Below are 27,176 nucleotides of genomic sequence, written 5' to 3' on the forward strand. Positions count from 1 at the left end.
TCTTTCCTTCCCATCTCCTCTCCTCTCTTCATAGTTTAATGTTTTGTTTTTTTTTAATTAATTTTTGTTTTTAATTTTATATAAAATAATGAGGTAAAATATAATTCCTTAGCATATTTCCATGTACTTGTAATTTTTTCAAACTGAACGGTTTGGGTAGGTAGGAAGAAATTGCCTTAAGGCTATATGTCCGCCCTTATATGTATATAAAGTGTAGATAAAATATAAAAAATAAAATTATGTATATCGCGCCGCGCCACAAAACGCTCGCCACTATGGCCAAGCAACACGCTTTTTATTTTTGCGGAATATACTCGGAAACCCGTCCCAATAAATCTACACTTCTAGTTCTATTTCATACGCAGAATCGGAAAATAAGGCAAAGTATATTTGCTTACATCATTGTTTAGCAGTGCTGTAAGTCCGGGACAGTGCTCCAAGGTGATTTGATTGAATAGACCAATCCTGATTATTTGCCATAACAGTCCGAGGACCAAGTGAGGTTTACCTGGAATGAAATATACAAATTATACAGAGTGAAAGTGTGTTTGAAGCACTAATGATCGCCCTACTCGCCAGATAGCAGATGGACGCTGGAATTTTAAATGTTTTGCTGGTTCACGGATTTTTTTTATTTTTTAATTTAAATCTTAAAGTAGGGCACACATATCATACATATTGTTATGTGTGTTCTAATAATAACATTGCAAATATATTTAATTTATAAATTGTTTATCACATATGTCTTGACCATTATTTTAAATTTTTATATGTTTTTTTCTTCATAAATATTTTTTTCCATTTCGTAATACTTTTTAATTGCTTTAAATAAAATTGAATTTTGTGACTTTGCCTTTTTCCTAAATGGAAGTCTAATTTTGTTCTTTTCTCTAGTATTGTGATCGTGTTCATGCTGGTTCCAATCAATTTTTTTCCAAAATTCTGTTTTTTTATTAGAGTTTATAATTTTATGAACAAATATCATTGTATTGTAAAATATTCTTTGTTTATATGTTAATAATTTTATTTCATTTACCATCGACTTTACCCTCGTATATCTGTTTTTTTTCAAAATGATTCTAAAGGCTTTATTTTGAAATACAGTTAGTTTATCTATGTTTTCTTTGTTTGATAAAAATAAAATGCTACTACAGTAGTTAATGTGTGGTTCAATAATTGCTTTGTAAATAGTTTTGCAGGAGTCCTTATCAATAAATCTTCTGATCCTTCCCAAAATGGATATTTTTTTTGCAATCTTATTTATTACCATCTTAGCGTTTTGGAGAAATGTAAGTTTTGAATCCAACATTACACCTAAATATTTAATTTCAGTGACTTCATTAAGTTTTTCATTTTCTATTACAATTGATGGTGTAATTTCTATTCTTTTGTTTCCTATATTCATATATTTAGTTTTGTTAACATTTAATTTTAATTAATTAATTTTTAGCCACAGTGATACACTATTAAGATCATGATTTAGTCTGTCCATAATTGTTTTATAATTTTCTCCCGATATATATATTAAGGCATCGTCTGCAAAGAGTCTTATTTTTGAATATTTTAATGTTTCGACAATATCATTTATGTTTTGGCGATGCTATTGCGAGCTACACCACAAGGCCGACATATTTTAAAAAAATATTTACTAGAATTAATCACGGCCATATCTAACTTACCTTTAGCGAGATCGTGCGCATCGATATTGACGATGTTACATCCGATGGCTTGGCTGGAGACCAGAGCCAGGGTCAGGTTCTCATGTTTCGTGTATAGGGTGAGCCCTTTCTTGTTAACTGCCCTTTCGTCTATCGTGTCGGGGCAAGAGTGGTTGATCACTTTACTAAAAATTAAAACGCACAAATTAGGCAGGGCAAACGCTAAATGTTGGTTTTAAAGTTAGTTTATAATAAATTACAATGAACTTCCATCAAGAATTTTCACTTTAAATGTTTTAAAGTTAGTTGTTTCTACACTGCAATGTTTAATTATTCCTGGGCTGGCACCTGAAGTGTTAGACCGATCTTCTTACCTTCCATGCTCAATGATTAAATGATACACTGCATATGGCAGGGGCGAATCGTCGAAAAAAGTGATTATGCGCAGCTTATTATTATATTTGACTTCTGATAATAATGTTTAATAGTAACTATATTTATGGTAAAATAAATAAAATAATTGTTAACAAATTACAATAGGGATGGAGAATACCTTAAATCCAGGCATTTACAGGGTTTATGACCTGTCATTAGCTGTGTACACACTGTGTAACATTCACCATCTTGCCAATGTTTGAACATCCATATTTCTTCAATTCCTACATCTGTTGATTGTGGCCACTTAAACCAGCCAATGACAGGTCATAAGCCCTGTACACGCCTAGAATTCCATATTTCCTTCATTAAAGTATTCTCCATTCCTGTTGTAATTTGTTAATCTTAATGACTCCCGAGGGGGTGAAATCCAGTCTTTTGTCTATAAACATTTGGACAAACTCAAATATTGTAAAATAATTGTTATTTATCATAAGTCGACCTCGTGGTGTGGTAGTCAGGGCGTTTGCATACCATGCAAGAGGTCTCAGGTTCGATTCCCGACATGTTTGACATGAAATTTTATTTAAAAAGGTGTTTTTACACTAGAATATTTTAAAATCCCTAGACTGGTACCTGAATCGTAAGACTGAACATCTTACGTTCAGGTAATTTTTTTTTATCAAGATACACGGCGATTGAGGTATCAATGCAGTGCCCTATGCACCATTAGGTATAATAGCACTAAAAAATGAGTAGTTTTACATTTTGACCATTAGTTCCTTTGTAGACATCACTCAGTACGTAACTCCCGATTTGAATTCAACTATGCCGTGTTGTGTCATTTTAAAGTGTAGAAATACTGCTGGGATTGATCCCAGGATGATATATTGATCCCTGATGATATATATATATATTGATCCCTGCTTGAGCAGAAACAGGATGGGATCACATTTCATGTGTAAGTAGCAAATTCACAAATCAAAAGTCAAAGAAAACAAAATGGACATTTTTCTTCTTCTTTTATTTTTGCACCACAACAGGCCAGGAGGCCCGATTACAGTGGTGAATTACATCGCAACACACCCAGGCTTGAGAAAAAACACAATAATTTTTTTGTATTCTCACCGGGAATCGAACCCGGAACCTTCCGCGTGTAAGTCAAGCATCTCGACCACTACACCACGGAGGCCCCCTTTTTTTTGCCTATTTTATTAGTGTTGCCAGGGTAGTCAATTTTTTTAGCGCTAACTTGCTCATCTAATGAGAGCACTAACAAATATTGGACCTCTCGGATTAAACAACACCATGGTGGACATTTGATTGACATTGTCTTTAAAACATTATGGCATAAAATATTATTTAACATGACATAATAAAGTTCAATTACTCTTATTAAATGGCCCTTTACTTATTTACTATTTTGTGTCAATCAATGTTTCCACGTGTACAAAAATATTTTAGAGAAATTGACAAATTGCTTTTTTCAAAATATAATTATCTTACTAACATATTACAACAGAGATGAAGAACATTTAAGAAAAGGTAATATGGAAGTCTAGGCATCTACAGGGCTTATGACCTGTCAATGGCTGGTTTAAGTGGCCACTTTACACACTGTGTAACATTCACCATTCTGCCTATATTTGAACATCTATATTCCTTCAATTCTTTCATCTGTTGATGTTTGTGAAGTTAAAGAGCTGAAACCTTTATTTATTATTATTATATTATTAATTATCTTACATTTGTATAATGATAATATTGTTCGCGATCTGGCAACATTATAACAACTTATGTTAACACCTTATAAATAAAAGGAACCGTTTAACATGACAATGAACGGATAATGTAATCCTCACCATAGAATTAGGCCATCTTTTAATTTTTCATACAGCTGTCTTCCTTCCGGGTCGATTGGCAGGAGATGTTTGAGGTCTGGGTCGTGTGAAAGGTTGGAGTTGATCCATCCAGAGAAAGCCATCTGTTCCTCCTGTCGGACGGAATGTGTGGTTCCTGGAAAAAAAAATCGTGTTTATATTTTTCATACATACTTTAATAGAATTAAGAATAGTCCAGAAGCCGAATACGCGCATCAAACAGAAGGCGACTAAACTACTCTTAAACGAGTAGTTTTACGTTTTTTTTTTTTTTTTACATTATTATTATTATTATTTTTTTTTATATATTTTATTTAAATTATTTTTACAATAAACATAAATGATAAAACAGAATATTAAAAAAATAAAGCATAATTACATAGCAATGAAATACATATTAATAGTAAAAATAGTAAACAAAAAATCCCACAAAGGCATAGCCTGTTCGTGGGTATACAATAAATTGTTAGTGAATTTTTGCTCCTATAATAAATAATGGACAGTTATAATATTTTTGTGTAACATAAAAAAGAAAAAATAGGATATTCTGTAAAAGATAATATGGTAATATGGTTTTGACCCATTAGTTTCTTTGTAGACGTCGCTCAGAACGCATCTCCCGATTTCAATTCAACTATGCTGTGTTGTGTCGTTTTTAAGTGTAGAAATGCTGCTAGGATCAACAAGAAACAGGATGGGATCACACTTTATGTGTAAGTATCAAATGCATGTGTAAGTATCCAATGCATTACTCAAAATTTTTATTCTTTTTCCACCGTCGGATTGTCATAGAAAACAAAATAGGCATTTTGTTAGTGTTGTCAGGGTAGTCAATTTTTTTACGCTACTTTTTATTACTAAAAACATTGGTTTTAATTGATTTGGTGGAATTTTAGCTTATTTTTTGCTCATCTAATGAAAGATCTAACGAAAATTGGACCTCTCGGATTAAACAACGCCGTGGTGGACATTTTACCGACATTATTTTTAAAACATCAAATATTATTTAACATGACATAAAAATATCCGTTTTATGTAAAATAAAATTCGTTTTATTTTTTAAGTTTAAAGTTCATTAATTCAATAACTCTTATTAAACAACTCTTTACTTATCTACTCTTTTTTGTCAATCAAAGTTTCCGCGTGCATAATACAATTTTAGAGAAATTAACAAATTGCTTTTAAAAAAAATATAATTATCTATATTTGTGATATGGTTATATTTTTCGCGATCTGGCAACATTACGCGGCGACTTCACGCATGCGCGCGGCGTAAGTGGGCCAAAGTGGGGGGATTTTTGGACACAGTCCGATGTATTCAAATATGAGTCTACGCTCCTCCTGGACTATTTTAATGCTATGAATACAACAAATACCGATAAAAATATATGAAATAATTTCGGATGATTATTTGTGTTTTCAAAATCAATATAGACATTGTGGAGAAATGTTTTTATACAAAACTTTTGAAAATATATTATAAAAAATGTGTCACTAGAAAAACGCGACATATTTGGCATTGATCATTCGTCGTCCATCTTTCAAAAAGGCGTATCTCAAAATTGTTGATTTTTTTAGATGACTTTTAAGAATTTGCTTGGAAAATTTTTACCTTTAAAAATAATGAAAAAATATTCTTACTGTATTCTGCTGGTTTTTAAAAATTATTTTAAGACAGTGTGATGCCCATTTATTCCATAAATATAACTTATTTTTTATTGAAATATTCATAACTTCATTTCGACAAAAAACTAATTACGCCTTTTTGAAAGATTGACGACGAATTATGACTTAAAGATAAATAATAATAATAATCATGATTTACTTTAAATGGAACATGGTTATAATTTATAATGTATTAAACTCTTGTGTGGTAAATTTACAAAGTGTTTTATTTTAAATAAATTCAAAATATAGATACATGAAATCAGCAGAAAATAAAGAAATAACGAAGGAAAATTAAACAAGAAATTATAGCATACAAATTAAAAATAAATAAATTAGATTTTAAATATAAAAAGTATTGAAGTAACTGAGGCTATGTATCATAGCATAAACAGTAAAACAGATATAACACGTACATTTTTATAATTTAGAAAAGAAGTGATTAAAAAGTAATTTATTTATTTATATATGGGATTTTTAAGGACATATTTATATCCATAGTTATTATTAATATAAAAGAAAGACACAATAGTATATAGTAGACTTGGTGGGAGTGGGAGTTTATAATTGAATTTGATTCAGTGATCGTTTGAAAGAAGACAACTTGCATAGGATTTAATTTTTAATTTTAAGGAGTTAATTTTTTTTCACAAATAAATCTCATACATTTATTTTGACGTAATTCCTACATAATTCAAATAAAAAAATGAAATACAAGATTCTTTATTAGTAAAAAAAATAATAACAAAAAATTGGCTCTTCTGTAAAGTTGCAAGATGGTAATTTTTTTATTGTGTCGATATGTTAATGTAAAAGATTTTATAAAATATAGAAGAGAAGATACATTTAAGCTAGTAAGTAATGATTTTAATTTGTATAAAGATAAATGAAATAAACCTAAATTTCCATGTTTGTTCGCTAACATGTGGAGCCGTGGAATAGGCGAGTATTTAGCATAGTTTGAACTATGCAAATCAGTAGAAAAGGTAGTATTTTGTCTCGTCGCCTCACCACAAGGCCGACACAAATATCATCGTATTGTAAAATATTTTCCATTAAACAAAAATTATCTAGGTACGCCGCGATTGCAGTGCCAATGCAGTGCCCTATGTACCCCTGCTCAAAGGATGGCGATGATGCTGGTGAAACATATTTCCAAGTAAAATTAAGATTAATAATGTCAGTTTTTGTGGTATCTGTAAAAATACTGAGTGTCCAAAATGCCACAACTCTATTTATCAAATACTGCTAAGCTTATCATACGGAGAGTAAAGATTGTCTTATCACATTGAAAGTTAAAAAACAAAATTCCAACCAAATTGTTAAACCAAGATAAAATACTTAGTTAAAATAAAATACGATTCTATAGTTTCTATGTTTAAAATATATATTTAAGAACCAAAATGTATTTACAAGTCATTCAAATAGATCAAGTCAAAGAAGGATTCGTGTGTTAGGAATACCACATTGTAAAACGAAGCTAGCACAGAGACATGCATATTGCATATACATAATTTATGGGCACAACATTTTTTAATTCTTTTTTTCATTGATCCCAAACTTTAAAAATTTTCCTTCTTTTAAAAAACACGCAGTATCCTGGATTCAAACTAAAGATATAAACTCTTTTTTCTATGATATATTTTGTTGCCATTTAATAATAAGGAATATTTTTATGTTTTTTAATCTTTTTTATTTCCTTTTTTAATTACAATAAAATAAAAAAGGACTTTATAATATTTTACAGAATATTTTCTTTTCTCTTTCTTATATTACACAAAACAATTATACCTGTCTATTTATTATTTTTATTTTGTATATTTGTATTATTTTGTATATTGTTTTGATTATTTAGCATATTTTTTTGATTACCTGTATATTGTTTTAATATGTAAATAAATATTTTTGATTTTTCATTTATATATCGAAGAGTCCCGACTTAACACGGAATTTTCTAACAAGTCGGGACATAAAAAAAACATATAATTGTGGCTATGTAAAATTGTGTATTTTGTGCATTAAATAAATAAAAATATTATAGGAGCAAACATTTCTAGTATACCCGCGAACAGGCCATGCCTTTGTGACATTTTTGTTTACTATTTTTACTATTAATATGTATTTCATTGCTATGTAATTATGCTTTATCTTTTGAATACCCTGTTTTACCTCTTATACATATTGTAAAAAAACAAAAAAAAATATTTTTTAAAATTATAAAATACATTTTTTACTGCCTTAGAACGGGGAAGCTATCCCTAGTTAGGCAGTTTAGATGAACCACCAGCAAAAATAAAAAATACATATGTTTACATTTACTACTTAATTTATTTGTTGTATACATAATTCATTGTAAATTGCTGTAATATATATGTAATAAATAAATAAAATAAAATAAATAAACCTTGTACATTAAAAAAAAATGCAATTCTCAAATAAAAAAAACAATTATCTTCCACTCTCGCTTGGTCAGTCACTAAAACAGCTCTGAACACCTCGGGCCGCACATCTTGAACAAGCACTCACCTTCACTGCTGGCATCGGACATGCCCCCCAGGTGCTCGAGGTTCTCCTTCTTGGAGACCTGCTGCTTGAAGGTGCTGGAGACGTCTTGAGCCTTGAGCTCGGCGCACAGCTGCTCGAACAGCGGCAGGCTGAGCTTGCCGGCCGGCGCGCCGTTGGCCACGCCATTACTCTTGCGGGAGATCTGATCGTCTATCATGCACCGCACCTAGGACAGAATGAACATTCATTTTAGTACACACTGTTTAAATAAAACGCATATACAGGGTGTTCTTTAAACCCTGTCACATCCGAAACCCCGATGATCAGTATAAACAAGAAGACATATTAGCATATTAAAAAAAAATTAGAGCATAGAAAATGTTTAAAAATAAAATATTAAAAAAAACAAATGGTTGCTTACTTCTGCAGGGGAGAAGTGAGGGATCTCGGTTGTCAGTGTATTAGACTCCCTCCTACCCCCTCCTTTCCCCCTGTAGAAGAATACAACCATTTGCTTTTTTTGACACTTTATTTTTATAAATTTTATTCGTTCCAAAAAATTATTTTAATGTGCCAATATGTCTTCTTGCTCATACTGATCATCGTGGTTTCGGATGAGACAAGGTTTAATGAACACCCTGTATACGAGGTAATTTCACACCATAGATTTCTTGATATATTCTGGATTAAGTATACCCACGCACAGGTCATACCTCCGTGGGAATTTTTTGTTTCAAAAAATACAGTGATAAAAATATAAGATGATTTTTTTTATTAAAAATACACGGACTCTTCGATTCTGGCAAATCTATTTTTTAGGTTAGTAGTACTGTCTTATTTAAAGTGGTAAGGGTCGGTGCTATGCAAGCTTCTGACGTCACTGCGACCTGTGAAGATCTATTGTGACGGGTCCCCGTGAATAGTTCTCGCCCTCCAAGCTCAGGTCTATGAAGAGGCTGTAGCTAAATCACAAATCACTATCGACGTGCTTAAAAACATGCTAAGCATTTGAGCGATCACAATGAACATGCTTATGTTATCGCAGTGATAAGTCAACGCGTGTGTAATCTCTAAGTCAACGCTCGTGTCGGTTATCATATAAATTATCAGCATTTGGACAGACTCAAAATATTGTAATAAAACCAACTGGTCCAAGAAGAAGTTAAAAATTGTTTTCAGGCGTTGCCTATGAGAAATAATTTGATCAAATGAATCTCTTCACAACAATAAAGTTTTCAGCTCTTTAACTTCACTATAATCAACAGATGGAAGGATTGAAGTAATATGGATGTTCAAACATAGGCAAAATGGTGAATGTTACAGGTCATAATCCCTGTAAATGCCTAAACTTCCATATTTTCTTATCTAAAATGTTCTCCATCTCTGTTGTAAGGCGGCCTCCGATCAAGACGCTTGACTCACACACGAAAGGTTCCGGGTTCGATTCCCGGTGAGAACACAAAAATTAAAATGTATTTTTCCTCAAGCCTGGGTGTTCTGTGATGTAATAATTCACCACCGTAATTGAGCCTCCTGGCCTGTTGTGGTGCAAAAATGAAAAATAAATAAATAATTGGTTAATCTTAATGACTCCCTAGGGGGGTGAAATCCAGTCTTTTGTCTACAAACATTTGGACAGACTCAAAATATTGTAATATTATTGTTGTATTAAAATAAAAGAGGCTAAGCGACGTTCAGAGCCCTTTGATAAAATGTTTCAACATTTTGGCTAAGCGTCCGTTAACCATTCAATTGAGCGTCGGCATTTAATGAACAGCCTAGTCGCCCAATTGAATGTCTGGCAGCGACATATACAATATTAAAAGTTCACGTGCGCCCTTTATCAAGATTCAAAATAAAAACAAAACCATATAATTGTGGCTACCTTCCATCCAGGAATTTTGAATCCAACACTATCCAGAGCATCTTTTAATTCTTTGAGGTCGATGTATCCATCTCCGTTCGCATCAATCTGAAACAAGAAATACACAATTTTTAACTTTGATTGATATTTTGTGTGGTGCAGTGGTTTTTTTACTTTTTATTATTTGTTAAGACTATTAAACTAAGCTAGGGGGTGAAATCCAGTCCTTGTCTTCAAACATTTAGATAAGACTTAAAAATATCATTAATTAAACCAAATGGTCCAACTGGTTCTGGTAAAATAAACCAAAGTAGGGAACAAATTGCCGAACACTCCTCTAGTGGAACGGCAGGCCCGTCGACTGCTGCCAACAGGCCGGCTTCTCCTGAAGAGTTTTAAGTGGTTTCCTCTCCACATGAGCAAATGCTGAGAAGTTCCTGATTAACCCACATTACACCCCTGGGGTGCTATTCTGAACCACTCTCGTGGCACGAGAAAACCGTTTTTTTCGTGTATTTTGTATGTAAATACACAAGATAATACGGCCACGAAAGCGTTCAGAATACCAGCCCAGATCCCAGCAGTTTTGATAAATTAAAAAAAAGTATTTGGAGAATAGTTCACTTTTAGAAAAATATAAACCTTGTTTATACAGGGTGTTCTTTAAACCCTGTCACATCCGAAACCACAATGATCATATTAGAAACAAACAAACAAACCATCACGCCGTTTCCCCGTAAGGGTAGGCAGAGGGGATAGAACGCCACAACACTCTATCTTTGCATACAGATCTCGCTTCCTCTACATTCATACATCTTCTCATGCACGCGCGCCGATTATTCCTACTATTGACATGTCCATCTTCAAGTATTTGACGGACTTGATCGTGCCATGTCTTTCTTGCTCTTGGAAGATTTAATAATAATAATAATCATAGTTTATTAACAAAAATAACAATTACTTTATCTACTACATACACACTTAGGTAATAGATTTCTCCGGATCATGTCTAGTCTGCCTAACTAGGTACAACCTGTTTTAAGGCAGACATTTTTATGCAAATAATCATTCCGACTTTTGACATGTCCATCTTTAAGTATTTGTTGGATTTGGTCATGCCATGTCTTTCTCGGTCTTCCTCTTTTTTTGCATCCATCAACATTCGCATTGTAAATATTCTTAGCCGTTCTCTCGCTGTCCATTCGTTCTACATATAAGCATATTTAAAATTAGCATTAGCATATTTAAAAATATATTTAGAACAAAGAATTTAAAAAATAATAAATATTGAAAAAACCAAATGGTTGTGTACTTCTGCAAGGGAGAAGTGAGGGGAGCGCGGCGCAGTATCAGATTCCCCCCCCCCCCCCCTCCTCGTTTTTCTCCTGCAGAAGTAAGAAGTATTTAAAAAAAAATAATTTGTTCTAAAAAAATATTTGAATGCGCCAATATGTCTTCTTGCTCATACCGATCATCGTGGTTTCGGATGTGACAGGGTTTAATGAACACCCTGTAGAAGCAAGGTAAATAATAAAGCAACTCTCATATAAAAAAATAAATAAAAACTAACTGGTCCAAAAAGAAGTTCGAAAATCAAAAACATTTTCGGATGCTGATGAAATAATTAAGTTAGGCGAATTAAAAAAATAATTTAGACTACAATATTTCAGGCCCAGGACTAGCACTTGAAGTGTAAAACTGATCACCTAACTTTCATGTAACAAAAAAAAACGATGTATGCTTTCATTATATACCAACGTAGTGCGCTATGCACCATTAGGTGCGAAAATAATGATCATATGATTTCATAATTTATTATGCATTTTTTTTTGTTAAATAAGGATAATAAGCGTTTTTTAAGTGCTGCAATTTTGAAATTACTCCGCACGTGATGTCACAAATTCTCGTCGGAGAGTTCTGCTGATTGGCGAGTTGACTTCTCGAAAACCAGAAATCTATCACAACACTCTATCACTGGTTTATTCGGAAAAACTTGTGACGTAGTAAACTTATTAAATTTTGTTGCAACAGAGAGATAAAACATTTTTGAGAAGGGAATATGAAATTCTAGACATTTGCAGGGCTTATTACCTGTCATAGTCACATTAACCATTCTGCCTACGTTCAAACATCTACATTTTCTTAACTTTTTCATGTGCTGATTTTTGTGAAGTAAAAGAGCTGAAATCTAAGTGGTGATTGTGTACAGTGGCCACTTAAATCTGCCAATGACAGGCCATAAGCCCTTTAAATGCCTTGACTTAGACATTCCCTTCTCAAAAATGTTTTCCCTCTCTGTTGCAACATATTTAGATCTTCCAGCCAGTCAACAAACATTTGGACATGCTCAAAACATTGTTAGTTAAGTAGTTATATATAGATATAAATATAAATATATATATCTAAAGAAATAATGTTTTTTTTTTTAAACGCTTTGTGCCTTTATGTACACACTTCTGTTTTAAATTTTGGTATTCCTGTTTGGTTTTTATTTTTTATCTTATAATTGCGATATCATGAACTTATTTTTGTTTTTTTTTGCATTTTTCTAATTATTATTTGAAAACATAAATTATATGTATTTTTTTTCGCTCCCTATATTTAAGTTAGTAGTAATTATTATTATACAACTATGTAGTGTTATAATATGTTTTCATGTAAAGGATCTTTACCGAGAAGCCATATTAATTGGCTTGGTGAGTCCTGTAAAAAAAATAATTTTAAAAATATAATAAAAATGTAATATTGTATGTAAATAATAAATAAAGTTCATTTTTATCTATTTTTCATGCATTTTCGAGAAACTTTGCCGTAGAATTAAATGCTCTAGTTTTTACCGAGCGTTATTTTTTTTTTTTAAATATCAAATTTTCGGTAGCACTGAACTTCCTCATTGCGAAATTTATTGTGCATTTTATTTAATTTATTACGCAATTCAAAAATATAAATGGAAACATAAATTAATAGTCTCGTAAAAAAAAAAAAACAGGCACTAATAAATCAATACTAAATCAATAATCAAAATAATTTGAGGAATTTGAGATCTTAGATATAAGGCAATTATATATTTTTAGAAGAATGATGTTTGTGACAGCAAATTATTTTATCAAATCCCAAAAGGCACACTCCCACACTACCAGAAGTCAAACTAGAAGATGGGTCATGGGGTCTACCACAAACTCTGAATTCGGGCAAAGAAATTTCAGGTTTCTGGGCCCCAAAATATTCGATTTGTTACCCGAATATTGCAAAACCACGACCCGGATTCAATTAAATAAATTTGTAAAAAAGTGGTTACTGGGTTTAGGCAGAGAAAAATCGGAAAATTTACTCGAAAACATTCTTAAATAATAAATGGTATAAATTAATATTGTATAACTGCATAAAAATCTCTGCCTTAAAACAGGTTGTACCTAGTTAGGCAGACTAGACATGATCCAGAGAAATCTATTACCTAAGTGTGTATGTAAATCATTTATCTACAATACCGCAGAGTGTGTGCGGACCAACTACTGCTTTACAAAATTATGACAGGAATGGTTGACTGTACAGAGCTGCTTGGTTTAATAACAATACATGTGCCAGCCAGGATTTGTAGACGGTACCACCTGTTTCATGTACCAATAAGTAAAACATCGTATGTTAAAAATGCTTTTGTTCGTAGGACTTTTTCAATGTACAATACAAAATTTAAAAATATAGATTACACAAACATCACTCTGTCAGATTTAAAATTTACACTAAAAATGTATTATGTAACTTAGTACACATTATAATAATAAATATGTACATCTCCCCTCCCCTCCCCTCCCCTCCTTATCCTCTCTTCAAGCATTTTCGTCCTTATCCCGCCCAATTTACAGTAACTTAATGTTCTTAAAATAAATATTTAAAAAATCTTTGATTATTGAGTAAATGAAAATAACATTTTTATATGTATAAATTGTATGTATTTATTTGATATGTAATATATTTTCTTTACTAACTTTGTATACTATGTGGAAATCTGTTATTAGTTCTGAGTTTATACGCTATATCTGTTTGTTTACTAAATATGTATGTAGAACTGTTGATTTCCCAAATAAAATAAAATAAAATAAATAAATAAATAAAGAAATTGTTATTTTTGTTAGTAAACCATGATTATTATTATTTTTATTATTATTATTTATTAATGCGAGGTATGAGATTAAAGTAGACTTTATCGACAAACCTTGATAAATCTTTAACCTTTCGATTGTTATCGTGGGCCAGACATAAGATTCACTATCACCAACAAACGATTGATAGGTAATTATAATGTGTTATGTTATTAGTTCGTGGCCTTCTGGTAAAGTGCTTGTCCTACTTTCAACAGAATTCGGATTCAGATCCCGCGCCGGCCGTTTTCCTTATATGGAAAATTCAGAAGTGCCTATTGGTCAATGCGATATGTGAATGTGTATCCACGGCACGTTTTTTAAACGAATTTTTAAATTATGAAAAAAAAAAAATGAAAAAGTATAGCATTTAAATTGCAATAGGGAAATATACCATACTACGAATACCGGTAAAAATACTTGAAATGGATTTAGAAAAATTAATTGCATTATATTTACAAAATCAATATATATTGTGGAAAAATGTTATCTTACATAATTTGTTTTTATTAAATTGATGAAAATACGCCTTGTTTTTTAAAAACAAATAGTTAAAAAATCGATTCCCGGCAAGTATACTATAATTATACTATAATATATATATATACTGATGTAATTGTAGACGAAGAATTAAAACTTGAAAAAAACTGTAGTAAACATGAACACAATACGAGAAAAATATCATATACAACCTTTTAAAACGAGAAAAGGACAATCAAGACTAATGAACCGTGGACTGAAATTATACAATAAACTACCAGACAAAACTATACAAAAGACTCAGAAAACCTTTAAAAAATATTATTATTATCAGTAGAATGTGAATTTTAAAAGTAAAAATATTTTGTTAAATGTATGTTACACGTAAGGGTTTATCAAAGAAATTTAAATTTTAAAAAAAATACAGGGTCTTTCATTAATGAAAGCGCTTAAGCGCTTCCTATCTTTAAAGTGAAATAAAACAAAGTGTGTGTGAGATTTCTTCGAATTTTTTTTATTCGTTTGAACGTTCTATCGATGCCATTATGTATAGAATATAATATCGCTCAAATGTCCACCGCGGCTTCTTTGGGTGGCGCGCATCCGAAATGTCAAATTTTCCATGACTCTGGCGCATAAATCAGGCTGAATTTGTCTGACGGCATGGGTTATGTTGGCTTTGAGGGCCGCTGTGGTTTGTGGCTTATTTGCATAGACCTGCGACTTAAGAAAACCTCACAAAAAAGTCTATCGGGGTCAAATCGCACGATCTCGGTGGCAGTTCACATCACCTCCACGTGAGATGACCATGCCCTCAAATCGCTCGTGCAGAATGTCCAATGTATGGCACGCAGCGCCGTTTTTTTGAAACCACATGTCGTTGGTGTCCATATCATCCAATTCAAGCCAAAAGAAGTTGGTAATTATCAACCTATAGCGCTCGCCGTTAACGGTGATGGCCTGGCCAACGTCGTTCTCAAAGAAATATGGACCGATGACGCCACCAGCTCAAAATACACACCAAACAGTGACTTTTTAGGATGCATTATACGCTCTTGGATCTCATGTAAATTGGTATTGTCCCAAATTTGACAATTTTGTTTGTTGACGCACACATTCATCCAGAAATGGGCCTCATCGCTGAAGATGATTTTTTGATAAAAATTAGGGTCAGTTTCCAACTGCTCCAGAGCCCATTCAGCAAACACACGTCGTTGTCTATGGACATTTACCTTCAGCTTCTGGGTCAGTTGAATTTTGTACGGGTGCAGGCCCAAGTCACGACACAAAATTCGCCAAGTTGTGGTCTGCGAAAGGCCGAGTTCTAGTGATCGATGCGAAATTGACTGCCTCGGATTCTTCAGTACACTGTCACAGACAGCGGTAATGTTTTTGGCAGATCTTGCGTTTCGTTGACGCACGGGTGTTGGTTGATTGATTTCTTAACCAGTGGACTCAAATTTATCCACCACACTACGAATAGTCCTTTCGGTAGGACGCCTATGGTGACCGTAAAATGGGCGAAGCGCGCGGAACGTTGCTCGAACAATTTTATCATTTGCACGCGTTGTTGAACGCTGATTGGTGATTTGGCAAAACAGACTGAATATATTATAGCTAATTTGATAGATGTCGCTTCAACAATATGGCCGCTATCAACTGTCAAAGTTTGGAAGTCCTTATTGGAAGTCCTTATTGGAAGTCCTTATTGGAAGACCTTATACTATAATTTCTTGTTTAATTTTCCTTTGTTATTTCTTTATTTTCTGCTGATAATATGTATCTATATTTTCTTCACTTGTGTACAGGTGATCTATATTTTGATTCATTATAATTGTTTTTATTGTTATTTTATACTTAAGGCGTAAGCCGTCAAGTAAAAAAAAAAATGAATTAAAAGGGTGTTTTTACACTGGAATATTTCATTGTCCCTGGACTCGTACCTGAAGCGTAAGACTGATCACTCTACCTTCATGTAACAAAAATGATCAAAATACGCTGCGATTGGTGCACCAATACAGTGCCCTATGAACCATTAGGTGCTTAAAGGGAATGATGATGATGAAAAATACGCCTTTACATGAAATAATATACGACGGTCTCTTCATACAAAGTACGTACTGGAATGACAAAACGTCAAAATTTAAAGCAAATTGTGACGTATATTGCCGATGCAATGAAGCGTTTTCGCGGGAATTCAAAATTATAAATTTGAAAATATTTTTCATGTTACTAATAAATACAAGAATTTTTTTCTCGAATTTATTTCTCAGTTTATAATTGTAAAAAAAATAATTACGTGATATTTCCCAATCCCTTAACTACTTGGGAACAAGGTTTGTATATGTACCTTGGAGAAAAATCATTATAGGATTATCCATCACAAAGTTTTGTATTTCTTAAACAACTCCGCGTGTGACGTCAAAGATTCTCTTTCGCTTATTCTCGATCAGTTCTGCCCATTGGCCAATTCACGGCAAGCAAACCGGAAATCTTAAAGAACTCTCTCGTCATTATTTATTTATTCATTCAAAATTACACTCGTTTAAATATAAGTGAACTTATTAAGGCTTTTTATGCTGTGCCCGTGTCAAGCCATAATAATTAATAAAAAAATACACAGTAAAATCAATTAGATTAAAAAATAATGACATGTGATGCAATATAATAACAATCCAGAAAAAAGGTATAAATAAAAAATAATAAAATACCAAAGAATACGATTTAAAAAAGATAATCAGACATAAATGTTAAAAAGTAAATTATAAATTATATAAATTTAGAATCATACATAATCAAATATAAAAAAATAACAGTATCATTGAAATCAACAAAATAAAAGTATAATAGTAAAATATAGTGGTATTATAAAAAACATAATAATAGTATCATTGAAATCAATAGAAAAAGAATATATATATAAAAATATAATTGAAATTTTAATTAGTATGAATGTATTATTGTTTACTGTTTTTTTTCTTTATATATCCTATGTTTTTCTTTTTCATGTACTCGTATTTAAAATGATATAAACTCTTATAAATAAACAACTAAAACGGTGTAAGTCACTCTCCAAGCACAAGAGTTAGTCTCTTTTTTTGGAGAGTTACAGTGATAACATTTACTAGATGTTTAAAAGTAGATATGTTTAGAATTTTATAAAAACGTTCTTTTCATGAAATTTATGAATAAAAAAAATAAAAAAAAATAAATGATAATTGAGATATGGTTTCTATAAACTCACTTTACACTGTAGTAATAAATAAGAGTAATACATAATATGCCAAATAAGATTGAGTACTAAATTAAATAATATAAAAATACATAATGAAAAAAAAATTGTTTGATTCATATGAACCAGTGACGTCGTTCAAAGTAGTCCGTTTTTATCAAAATGTTTTTTATTATTTTTCCGTGCATTTTCAGGAAACTTTGCAGTACAATTTAATGCTCCAATTTTTACCGCGCGCAAGAAAACATTTTTTGTATATAATTTCCCGTAGGGCTGAAGTTCCTAATTTTAAATCGGGAAAATCATGAGAACGCGATTTTTTTTTTAAATTTTTAAAAAACCGCACTCTAAAGGTCAAAACGAACAACACAGCTAAAAACTGTACTCTGCTCAAATGCGCGGGTCAATGCCACGCAAAATGGCTGGACACGAGAGTTGTTCATACTTTATGTGCTATATTCTGTAGTTGATAATAATGTGTACATAACTGAGCTGTGGTACAAATTAAGACGCATAATGTCGACCAAGAGTTCTTCGGAAAGGTCACACTACAACTTTTCCCTTTTTGTGCCCAACTGTGTGAGTATTTGTTTGATTTGGAAACACATTTCGACTGTAATAGAGCAATATATATCGCCACTAGAGAATACAGCTTACCCACCACATACCGCACACCGCATCCGAGGACATAAGTCTCCTTAGCGGTGCCTACATACACGGAAAATTTGCTCGTTGTCAAACGAGAAAAGCTGCCCGAAGGAGCTCTCTGAAATCTGGTAGCCTTAGCATCTTTGTGCTGAAAGAAAGTAATCCAGAAGTACATATTATGTACTTCATTGAATTAAAAAGAGAGGGAAGTGAATTCTTCACTGACTGGGATTAAATTGATTGGACATGACCAATTCGCCGAAATGATTACAAAACTTTTTAAAAGCCTTGAAATTCTTTTTAGAAGCCACCAGATCTGTATATCCGACAGGACCTATAACAGGGCCACGGATAGTAGCGAGAAGCTCCATTCGGTAATCATAGAGAAGGGGAAAGGGACAAGACCACAGGATGTGTTCAGAAGATTGGTTAGGATATCCGCAGCAGCACGAAGGGGAGTCAACAATATTAAAAACAAATCATTTTTTATTAAATTTATAGAGAATACAGTCCAGGGATTCGGGATCCCGGCCGTTTTCAAGTCCCGAAAACCCCGGGATTGTACTTGGCTAATCTCGAATTTTGAAACAGTGCTCCGATTACTGCTCTATAACCGTGAGTCGAAGGAATATAGATGTTAAAATATAGACGGAATGGTAAAAGTTACACAGTTTGTAAAGTGGCCACTTAAACAAGCCAATGAAAAATCAGAAGCCCTGTAAATGTCTAGACTCCCATATTCCGTTCTCAAAAGTGTTTTCCCTCTCTGTTGCAACAAATTTAAATATGAACAACTCCCTAGGGTGGAAATCCAGCCAGTCGGCAAGCATTTGGACATACTCAAAACATTGTTGTATAGAGTTTAAATTTAACTAGTTAAAGTAATAAATAATATAACTAAATTGGTAACATTTTGTTTCTATTGTAAATTAAATAATAAAAAATACGTTTCAAAATATATACAAAGCAAAACAGGGCCCCGATTACAATAGCAAGTTAACAGAGTTATCTTCGAAATTTTATAAATAAAAATCGATATTTGTGTACGAAAATGAGTATATTTTCATGATCATTTAACGTATACTCGTCGAACAAAGTTTTGAGTTTTTCTAAATTTTTGTAGACAAGGACTGGATTCGACCCCCTTGGGAGCTGTTAATATTAACGTATTACAAAAGAGATGAAGAACATTTCAACATCTATTTTGATGTATACCGACGGGTCTAGAACCCCTCGATACGTTTATCTACGCATTATAAGTGTAAAAAAATTTGTTCCACCGAGCAATTTTTCCATTAATTATGATATATTAAAAATTTCAATCGTTTTGAGGTTGGCAGTTTTTTTCTTTAAAGCTTATTAAAATATGAGAGAGAAATAAGTAAGTTTTGAAGTCGAATAAAATTCCGACATAACTGTCACTTTAATAAAACGAACGCCTAGATGTGAAAATAATGTCACTAGGTTCTCCCCTTTTAACAAATAAGAGTATCTAGGCGTCAGACACAGATTTTATGCGTCAGAAAGTAACCACTCAAAAAAAAAAATTAGTTATTTTATTTTTTCCGTGTGTTTTACTATCTTTCCGAGTGTATGTATCGAGACGTTATAGGAGCCGGCTTTGTAGTCGATCGGTAGATACATACAGACGATCGTTAAGCGTACCGCCTAGGTGATTTCCAAAAGTCATGCAAAATTCATGTTCAAGCGAGCATTTTTTGCTTGGATTGGGATTTATTGGAGATTATAATCGCTTTGAAGTGAGCACTTTTTATTACAGAAGCCTATTTAAAATATAAATGAGAACTATTTGAAATGTTAATGACGTAAGGAACGCGGACAAATTGTTTGCGGTCATTCCATTGGCTTGTTTCGATCAAATGATGTCGATATGACAAGTAGGTAGAACATGCCGAGGTAAGATACAGATAGTACATAAGTTAAGTATACCGTCTCGATATATACAGATGAAGATAGCGTTTATAATCGAGGCACAGGAAACAAATTTTTATATATTTGTCTTGATCTACTCATCGATCCGTGCGCAACCCACCTCCACTATCCATTTCTTAATAGCAATTTTATATTGAGAGTACCTACTAATTATCCTTATTTATTTATTTATTTATTTATATACGGCATTTCTGCCATTTACATATATGTGGTATAAAGAGTGCTTAGAGATAAAAATATTTAAAAAAAAATAAAAAAAATCGAGTATGAAATATTAATATATTCGTACTGTACACATTATTAATTACTTGAAATACATACATATATTAAAGAAATTATACAATAACAAAATACATTAATCAATCAAATTATAACTATTCCAACCCAATCTTCTGAAGATGATTTGCTCTTTTTGATAAAAATATGTTGGTCACTTTATTTTTTAATTTAGGCAGAGATAAACTAAATATATCAAAATGTGATGCATATTCATTCCCGGTATTCTGTAATCTAACAATAGGTGAGTTATATTGAGCTACCGTTCGAGAATTTTGACAATAAAATATTGTAGATGTTCTGCTTAATCTAGGTGGTACATAGAATGAAATCAATTTCAGTAGATCAGGGGTATCAAACATTGGTTTTATTATTTTATATAAAGTCATAAGATCGGTCGATGTTCTTCGTTCTTGCAATTTAGTTAATTTAAGAGTCTAAAATTTTGTTATTATCGGCGCGGCCATTTTTGGCATTATTCATTTCTAGAACAAATCGGCCAGTTGACATTTCAATCGTAATGAGAATACCTAATACTGGCGGAATTCATTGTTAAATTAATGGATAATATAGCTACATAATATAATATATCACGAAGTTACGTCGTTTGAGTTGATTTCATTGATGAAAGTTGTTGTATTACACAGAACCACAGAAAAAATTGAAATTTATAGTATACTCGTATATCACTTACATTATATTATGTACCTACTATGCGAAACAAATAAATTATATTTTTTATAGCTTACCTGTAAATTAAATCACCGTTCGCCACTGATTCGTGGTATGTGATATTTCCCGATTGTATTGAAGTCTGATAAAAAAAATTATATTAAAAAGTATCAGAGTTTTCATTAAATATCTAAAGTATACTATCGAACTATAACATCACTTACTTTTTTGAAAAATATATGTAAATTAAAAAACGTAGTACTTTATATAATTAGTACACATATTATTTATATTTTTATGTATTTCATTGCTTTATATTTGTTTTATAATGTTTTATTATATTTTATTATATATTATTATATATTATACTATATTATTTATGTTTAAGTAACATGTATTCTTGGCACATATTTACTTTATATTTGAATAATAATGATTTTTAATTTCTTACATTTGATTAGCTAGGCATTTATAATTAAGTAGTTTTAGTTCTAGTAGTTCAGGCTGTGCCATGTTAGCTGGAGACTTTAATAAACAGAGAACACTCCGTTTTCATTTTACATTAATTGGTTTTATATAGATTCCCTGATATTAAGTATATATATTATTTTTTTGCAATAAATAAATAACTTGCGCCTAGAGTAAAATAAGGATCCAGGCCAAGGATTTCACATCAATCATCTTAATTTTATCCGGCCGTGTGGATTTGTACGGTGCGTGTGAAATGGGCCTTAGGACGACACGTATGAAATGGGCCATACGCGTGATGATAAACAATAAAATAAATATAAACCATTATTTAATTAAAATAAATTAACATTAGCCACTTGTCATAGGTCAACAGAGAGAAGCGATAAAATTATTAATAAAACACGCTTATATCTATATGCATTCGTGAATAAGATAACGGGCCATTTCGAACTGGCAACGAGCAGTCAGCAGCGGACGTCCAGGGCCCGATTACAAGGGGAGATAAAGACGTCATACCTTCACCTTGACGGTATAGTTGGAGATAAATTCTCTCTCTAGCGATTACGAAGACACACTACCGACCCCCCACCATCGAGTTTTGTGAAGGTATATCGATATGAAATGGGGAAGCGTACGTCACGGTGCACATATCAACGCACTAAAATGACATAGCTTCAGTATGACGCCATAGAAACACTGTAAAATGAAACATTTATCTGTGTGTAATAAGTTTATGTTCATTTAAATATGTTTATTTTATTATGATATCAACATTTTGAATTGATCAACTATATTATAAAAATCCCTCTCCTCCACTCCTCCACTCTATTTCCTCATCCCTTAACCTTCTTACGAGCTCTTTTTTTTTCTCATGTTTTATATAATATATTATTTGTCTCTTTACTGTGTAACATGTTCTCTCATTATATTTGTGAAAAACTTTAACTGGATGTATGTACTATTTTTTATATTTTGTATTCTTATATAACAACTGTTGTTTTTTCTTAATAAATAAAAAAAAAATAGTTGAAGATAAGAGTCTCCCGACCGATTACTAAGATACGCTACCGATTCTTCCACCATCAAGTTTTGATGTAAGTACATCGGTTTGTATCGACGGATCGAGAACCCCTCGATACGTTTATCTACGCATTCAAAGTGACAAAAATTTGGTTCCATCGCGCAATTTTTCCTTTAATTACGATTTATTCAAATTTTTAATCGTTCTGAGGTTGGCACTCTTTTTGTTAAAAGCCTATTAAAAATATGAGATAAAAAAATCAATTTTGAATTCGAATAAAATTCTGACATAACTGTCAGTTTGGAAAACGAACGCCTAGATGCAAAAAACAAAAAAGCAAGATTCTGCCCTATTAACATATCTAGGCGTTAGAAAGTTCTCACAGCAAAAAATAAATTTAGTTATTCTATTTTTTTCCATCTATTTTACTTTATTTTTGAGTGTATGTATCGAGACGTTAAAGGAGCCGGTTTTGTAATCAATCGGTAAATAAATATAGGCGATCGTTAAGCGTACCGTCTTGGCAATTGTCAAAACCCATAAAAATCATGTTCAAGCGAGCATTTTTTGCTTGAATTGTGATTAATTGGAGTTAAAGCTTTGAAGTGGGCACTTTTTATCACAGAAGCCTGTTTAAAATATAAATGAGAACTATTTTCAATTTTAATTAAGTAGGAACGCGGACTAAAATTCATCGATTGATTTCGATCATGTGATGTCAAGATGACTAGTAGGTAGAACATACCGAGGTAGATACGGATAGTACAGAAGTTATGTATACCGTCTTGGTAATTGTCAAAAGTCATATAAAAATCATGTTCAAGCTAGCATTTTTGGCTTGAATTCGAATTAATTGGAGTTCGTAATCGCTTTGACTATTTAAAAAAAAAATTAGAACTATTTAAAATTTTAATGAAGTAAGGAACGCGGACTAATTATTTGCGGTCATTCGTTGGTTCGTTTCGACCATATGATGTCGGGATGGCAAGTAGGTAGAACATACCGAGGTAGATGCAGATAGAACAGAAGTTGAGTATACCGTCTCGATATGAAAATAGCGTTTATAATTGAGGCCCCGGGCCCCGATTACAATGAGAAGTTATCTACAATTTTATCTCAAAAGTAAAATAAAGTTGTCTGTATGAAAAGCAGAATATACATACATTTTTTTCTACTTAACATGCTCAATTATAAGTTACCGACGAAGATACTTTAAATGTTCATGCTAATATACTAATTTTCGTACACAATTTTCGGTTATTCTATATACACAGTCGAAGATAACTCTGTTAACTCCCATTGTTATCGATGCCCTGGCAATACCACAGACAAATTAACACTCTCCCTATTAAGCGGGTAATACATCCATATAACCATTTGCATGCAAGTTATAAATTTTAAATACTTATTTGTTTGACCAATTAACGTCTTAACGCACATCAAGATAATTGATATGGTATGCAATCAACTGTCTAAATATTACACCATAGCGTGCGGTGGCAGCTAGTAACGTTAATTCTCCATACTAATTTTGGAATCAAAGAATAATTAATTTAGCATTTTTGACATGATGTGTTTGCGATCATCAGTTTAAAAAATGTTTACAAGTGTAGAATTCTTCAACTCATCAGTAAACATATTGACACAGAGAGGAATGCTGAATATGTTACTTTTAACTGTCAACTCGCCCAACACATTTCAACAGAGACGTAATGACGTTAGTTATTGCTATTTGTAATTCATTTCATTCGCATGCTAAATTTGCACGCGGTCGAAATTTTATCTCTTAGACGAATGTGTGGGAATTTTTTCAATTCAATTAATTTATTTAAATATAACATATACATTTCAAACGTACATTCAATACGTACATATTATAAAAAAAATATTAAAAAAAATGAAAGAATACATGTCAAAGTAGTAGGAGAATCCTGCTCCGGAAAACCCCTTCGGATACATGGAACAGATCAACATCCAGAGCGATGTTGTTCAGCATAGCGGTAGCCCTTCCAACAGGCATAATGTATGCAAAGATATAGTGACGTGGCGTTCTATCCTCTCTGCCTACCCTTACGGGGAAACGGCGTGATGGTTTGTTGTTGTTGTAATATACTATCTAACTTAGCCAAATAAAAAAAATATGTATCGTATTATCATGACTGATTATTTAAAGTTTTGTAATTTTGAAATAACTCTGCCCGTGACGCCACGAGTTGCCGTCGGTGAGCTGTGCTGACATTCAAAAGTAGAACCCCGTAGCGTCAAAATACACTACACGTTGAAAAACATGGCTATCCGGAAATCGGAAACCTCTCACAACACATAACAACGAATGAGGAACTTCAGCCTTACGGGAAATTGGATACAAAAAATGATTTCTTGCGCGCGGTAAAAATTAGAGCACTAAATTGTACTGCAAAGTTTTTTGAAAATGTAAGAAAAAAAATATATTTTAATAAAAACACTACTTTGATTGACGTCACTGGTTCATATGAACCAACCAATGGTGTGAGAGCTGTGAAGGATATCCGGTTGGCTTACCGTAAACGAACCGATGAGAAGAACTAACAGAGAACAACCTCTGACGTCACACGTGGACTTATTTCAGAAATACAAAATTATAAAAAAATCAAAGCGCTGATAATACGATTTGTAAAAAATGTTTTTTTTTTTAATTGCCTTAGTTTGATAGTCTATTAACAGATAAAAAAAAGACACTGAACTTCCTCATTTAATGATCATGGTTCACAAGAACTTGTGACGTTTCACATTAAAAAAAATCATACATTTTCGAGGAATTCGCTGAACAATTAAATGCTTTAATTTTTACCGCGTGTAAGAAAACATATTTTACGTTTAATTTCCCGTAGCACTGAAGTTCGTCCTTACGATAAGTAGTATTTTTAGCAGATGCGATTGCTATCGTAAAATGACGAGTAATTCACAATGCTAATGCTAATAGCCTAAGCAGTAAATAATATTTATTCAGCGGAAAATTCAATAACTAATCGTATGAATCACCTTCGCCGGTGTGAAAATACACTCATGCATGTTATTATTATCAATTTCATATGTTTAATACTACTTAAAAACCGGTTTAGCAAATAAATGAGGTACGATTAGCAATTGATTCTGCATTAGTATTCGTCAGGGTTGAGCCGTTTGTCCACGGTTTATGTCCGACTTTGGCTTATTTAATACGCATCGTCTAATCCACACGACACGGCAATAAAATAAGAGTGATAATATATCAATAGGGTATTATCACTCGGAAGGAATATCGGATTTAACCTGCTCTACAAATAAAAGATTTTTTAAAGATTCCCTAGTGTTTATATAAACCCTTATAATGAATATTTTCATTCATTATTTTCGTTTCGAAAATAAGGTCTTTCGAAAACGATCGTTTCTCAAGTTGGTATTAAATTTTATCACAGAAGTTCACGAGTAATGCATTCATTTTAATGTTGGTAATGCCACAGGCCACAGATATAAACATAAGGAGAGCTGTCTATACATATTATCTTAAGCCCCCCCCCCCTTACTCACTCCACACTCAAGTTCCAGACACTGACAAATGAAAGTGAAAACGGATTACATCTTACATCCCGAATTTCTTTTATAATTTTATGGTTTTCAACCTCTTCTAAATTAATTCAATTTATCATGAAAATTATAAATCACAACTCGTAGCGTTTGAAATATATAACGACACATAGAAAAAGGAAGCTATCTACAATACTCTATAAAATCCATAGACATTAATGAAAAAAATCCGATGACGTCACAAAACATCCGAAGACGTCATACTTGATGACGTCACGAATCGTTTGTTTTTGGCACCATTAAAATTAATAGAATTTAATCCTTTGTATCTCCCTTATTTCTTAATAGATTTTAATAAGAATAGTAACGATCGGCTTGTGATTTTTTAGATTAATTTATTAGCTTATAAAAAAAATCTATGATCATTGCCAATTGTCATTTCAGTTATGTTTTAGTATTATTTTCTATTGATTCAAATGATACAATTATTTTGTATATTTATTTATTTAAATATCAACGGTTCAAAGAACCTTTAACAATAAAAAGATTTACAGAAATAATTACAACAGTGCACAATTCATTATGTAATATATAATATGAAATATAGTGGAATAATTAAAACTAAACAACTTAGTGAAAGTAAAATATAAAAAAAACAACAAAAAAGTAAAAAAGAAACATAACATATCTAAGATGACAAATAAAAGATAACAATTAACGTGAGAAAATCCTATGTTCTAAATATATCAAGGTAAAGTTTATTTATTTATATATACGCCCAATGGGCATTT

General features: G+C 32.0%; 1 protein-coding gene across 2 annotated transcripts in view; it reads right to left on the bottom strand.

The window, feature by feature from the left end:
• The window catches only part of Fim (plastin-2 fimbrin), a 93,387-nt gene that overhangs the window by 9,887 nt on the left and 56,324 nt on the right, over nt 1-27,176 (bottom strand). For both annotated transcript variants that reach the window (XR_015824471.1, XM_088238190.1), the window contains exons 2-6: nt 9,969-10,055; nt 8,105-8,309; nt 3,896-4,049; nt 1,680-1,843; nt 399-508 (exon numbers count right to left, since the gene is read on the bottom strand). Coding sequence is in view for 1 of the 2 variants with exons in the window: in XM_088238190.1 (XP_088094316.1) it covers nt 399-508; nt 1,680-1,843; nt 3,896-4,049; nt 8,105-8,309; nt 9,969-10,055 (720 nt within the window). In the remaining variant the exon portion in view is untranslated. The remainder of the gene's footprint in view (nt 1-398; nt 509-1,679; nt 1,844-3,895; nt 4,050-8,104; nt 8,310-9,968; nt 10,056-27,176) is intronic.

Source organism: Micrasema longulum, unplaced genomic scaffold (assembly GCF_059751315.1).
Source record: "Micrasema longulum isolate JH-2025_06_02 unplaced genomic scaffold, ASM5975131v1 h1tg000109l, whole genome shotgun sequence".
Taxonomy (NCBI): domain Eukaryota; kingdom Metazoa; phylum Arthropoda; class Insecta; order Trichoptera; family Brachycentridae; genus Micrasema; species Micrasema longulum.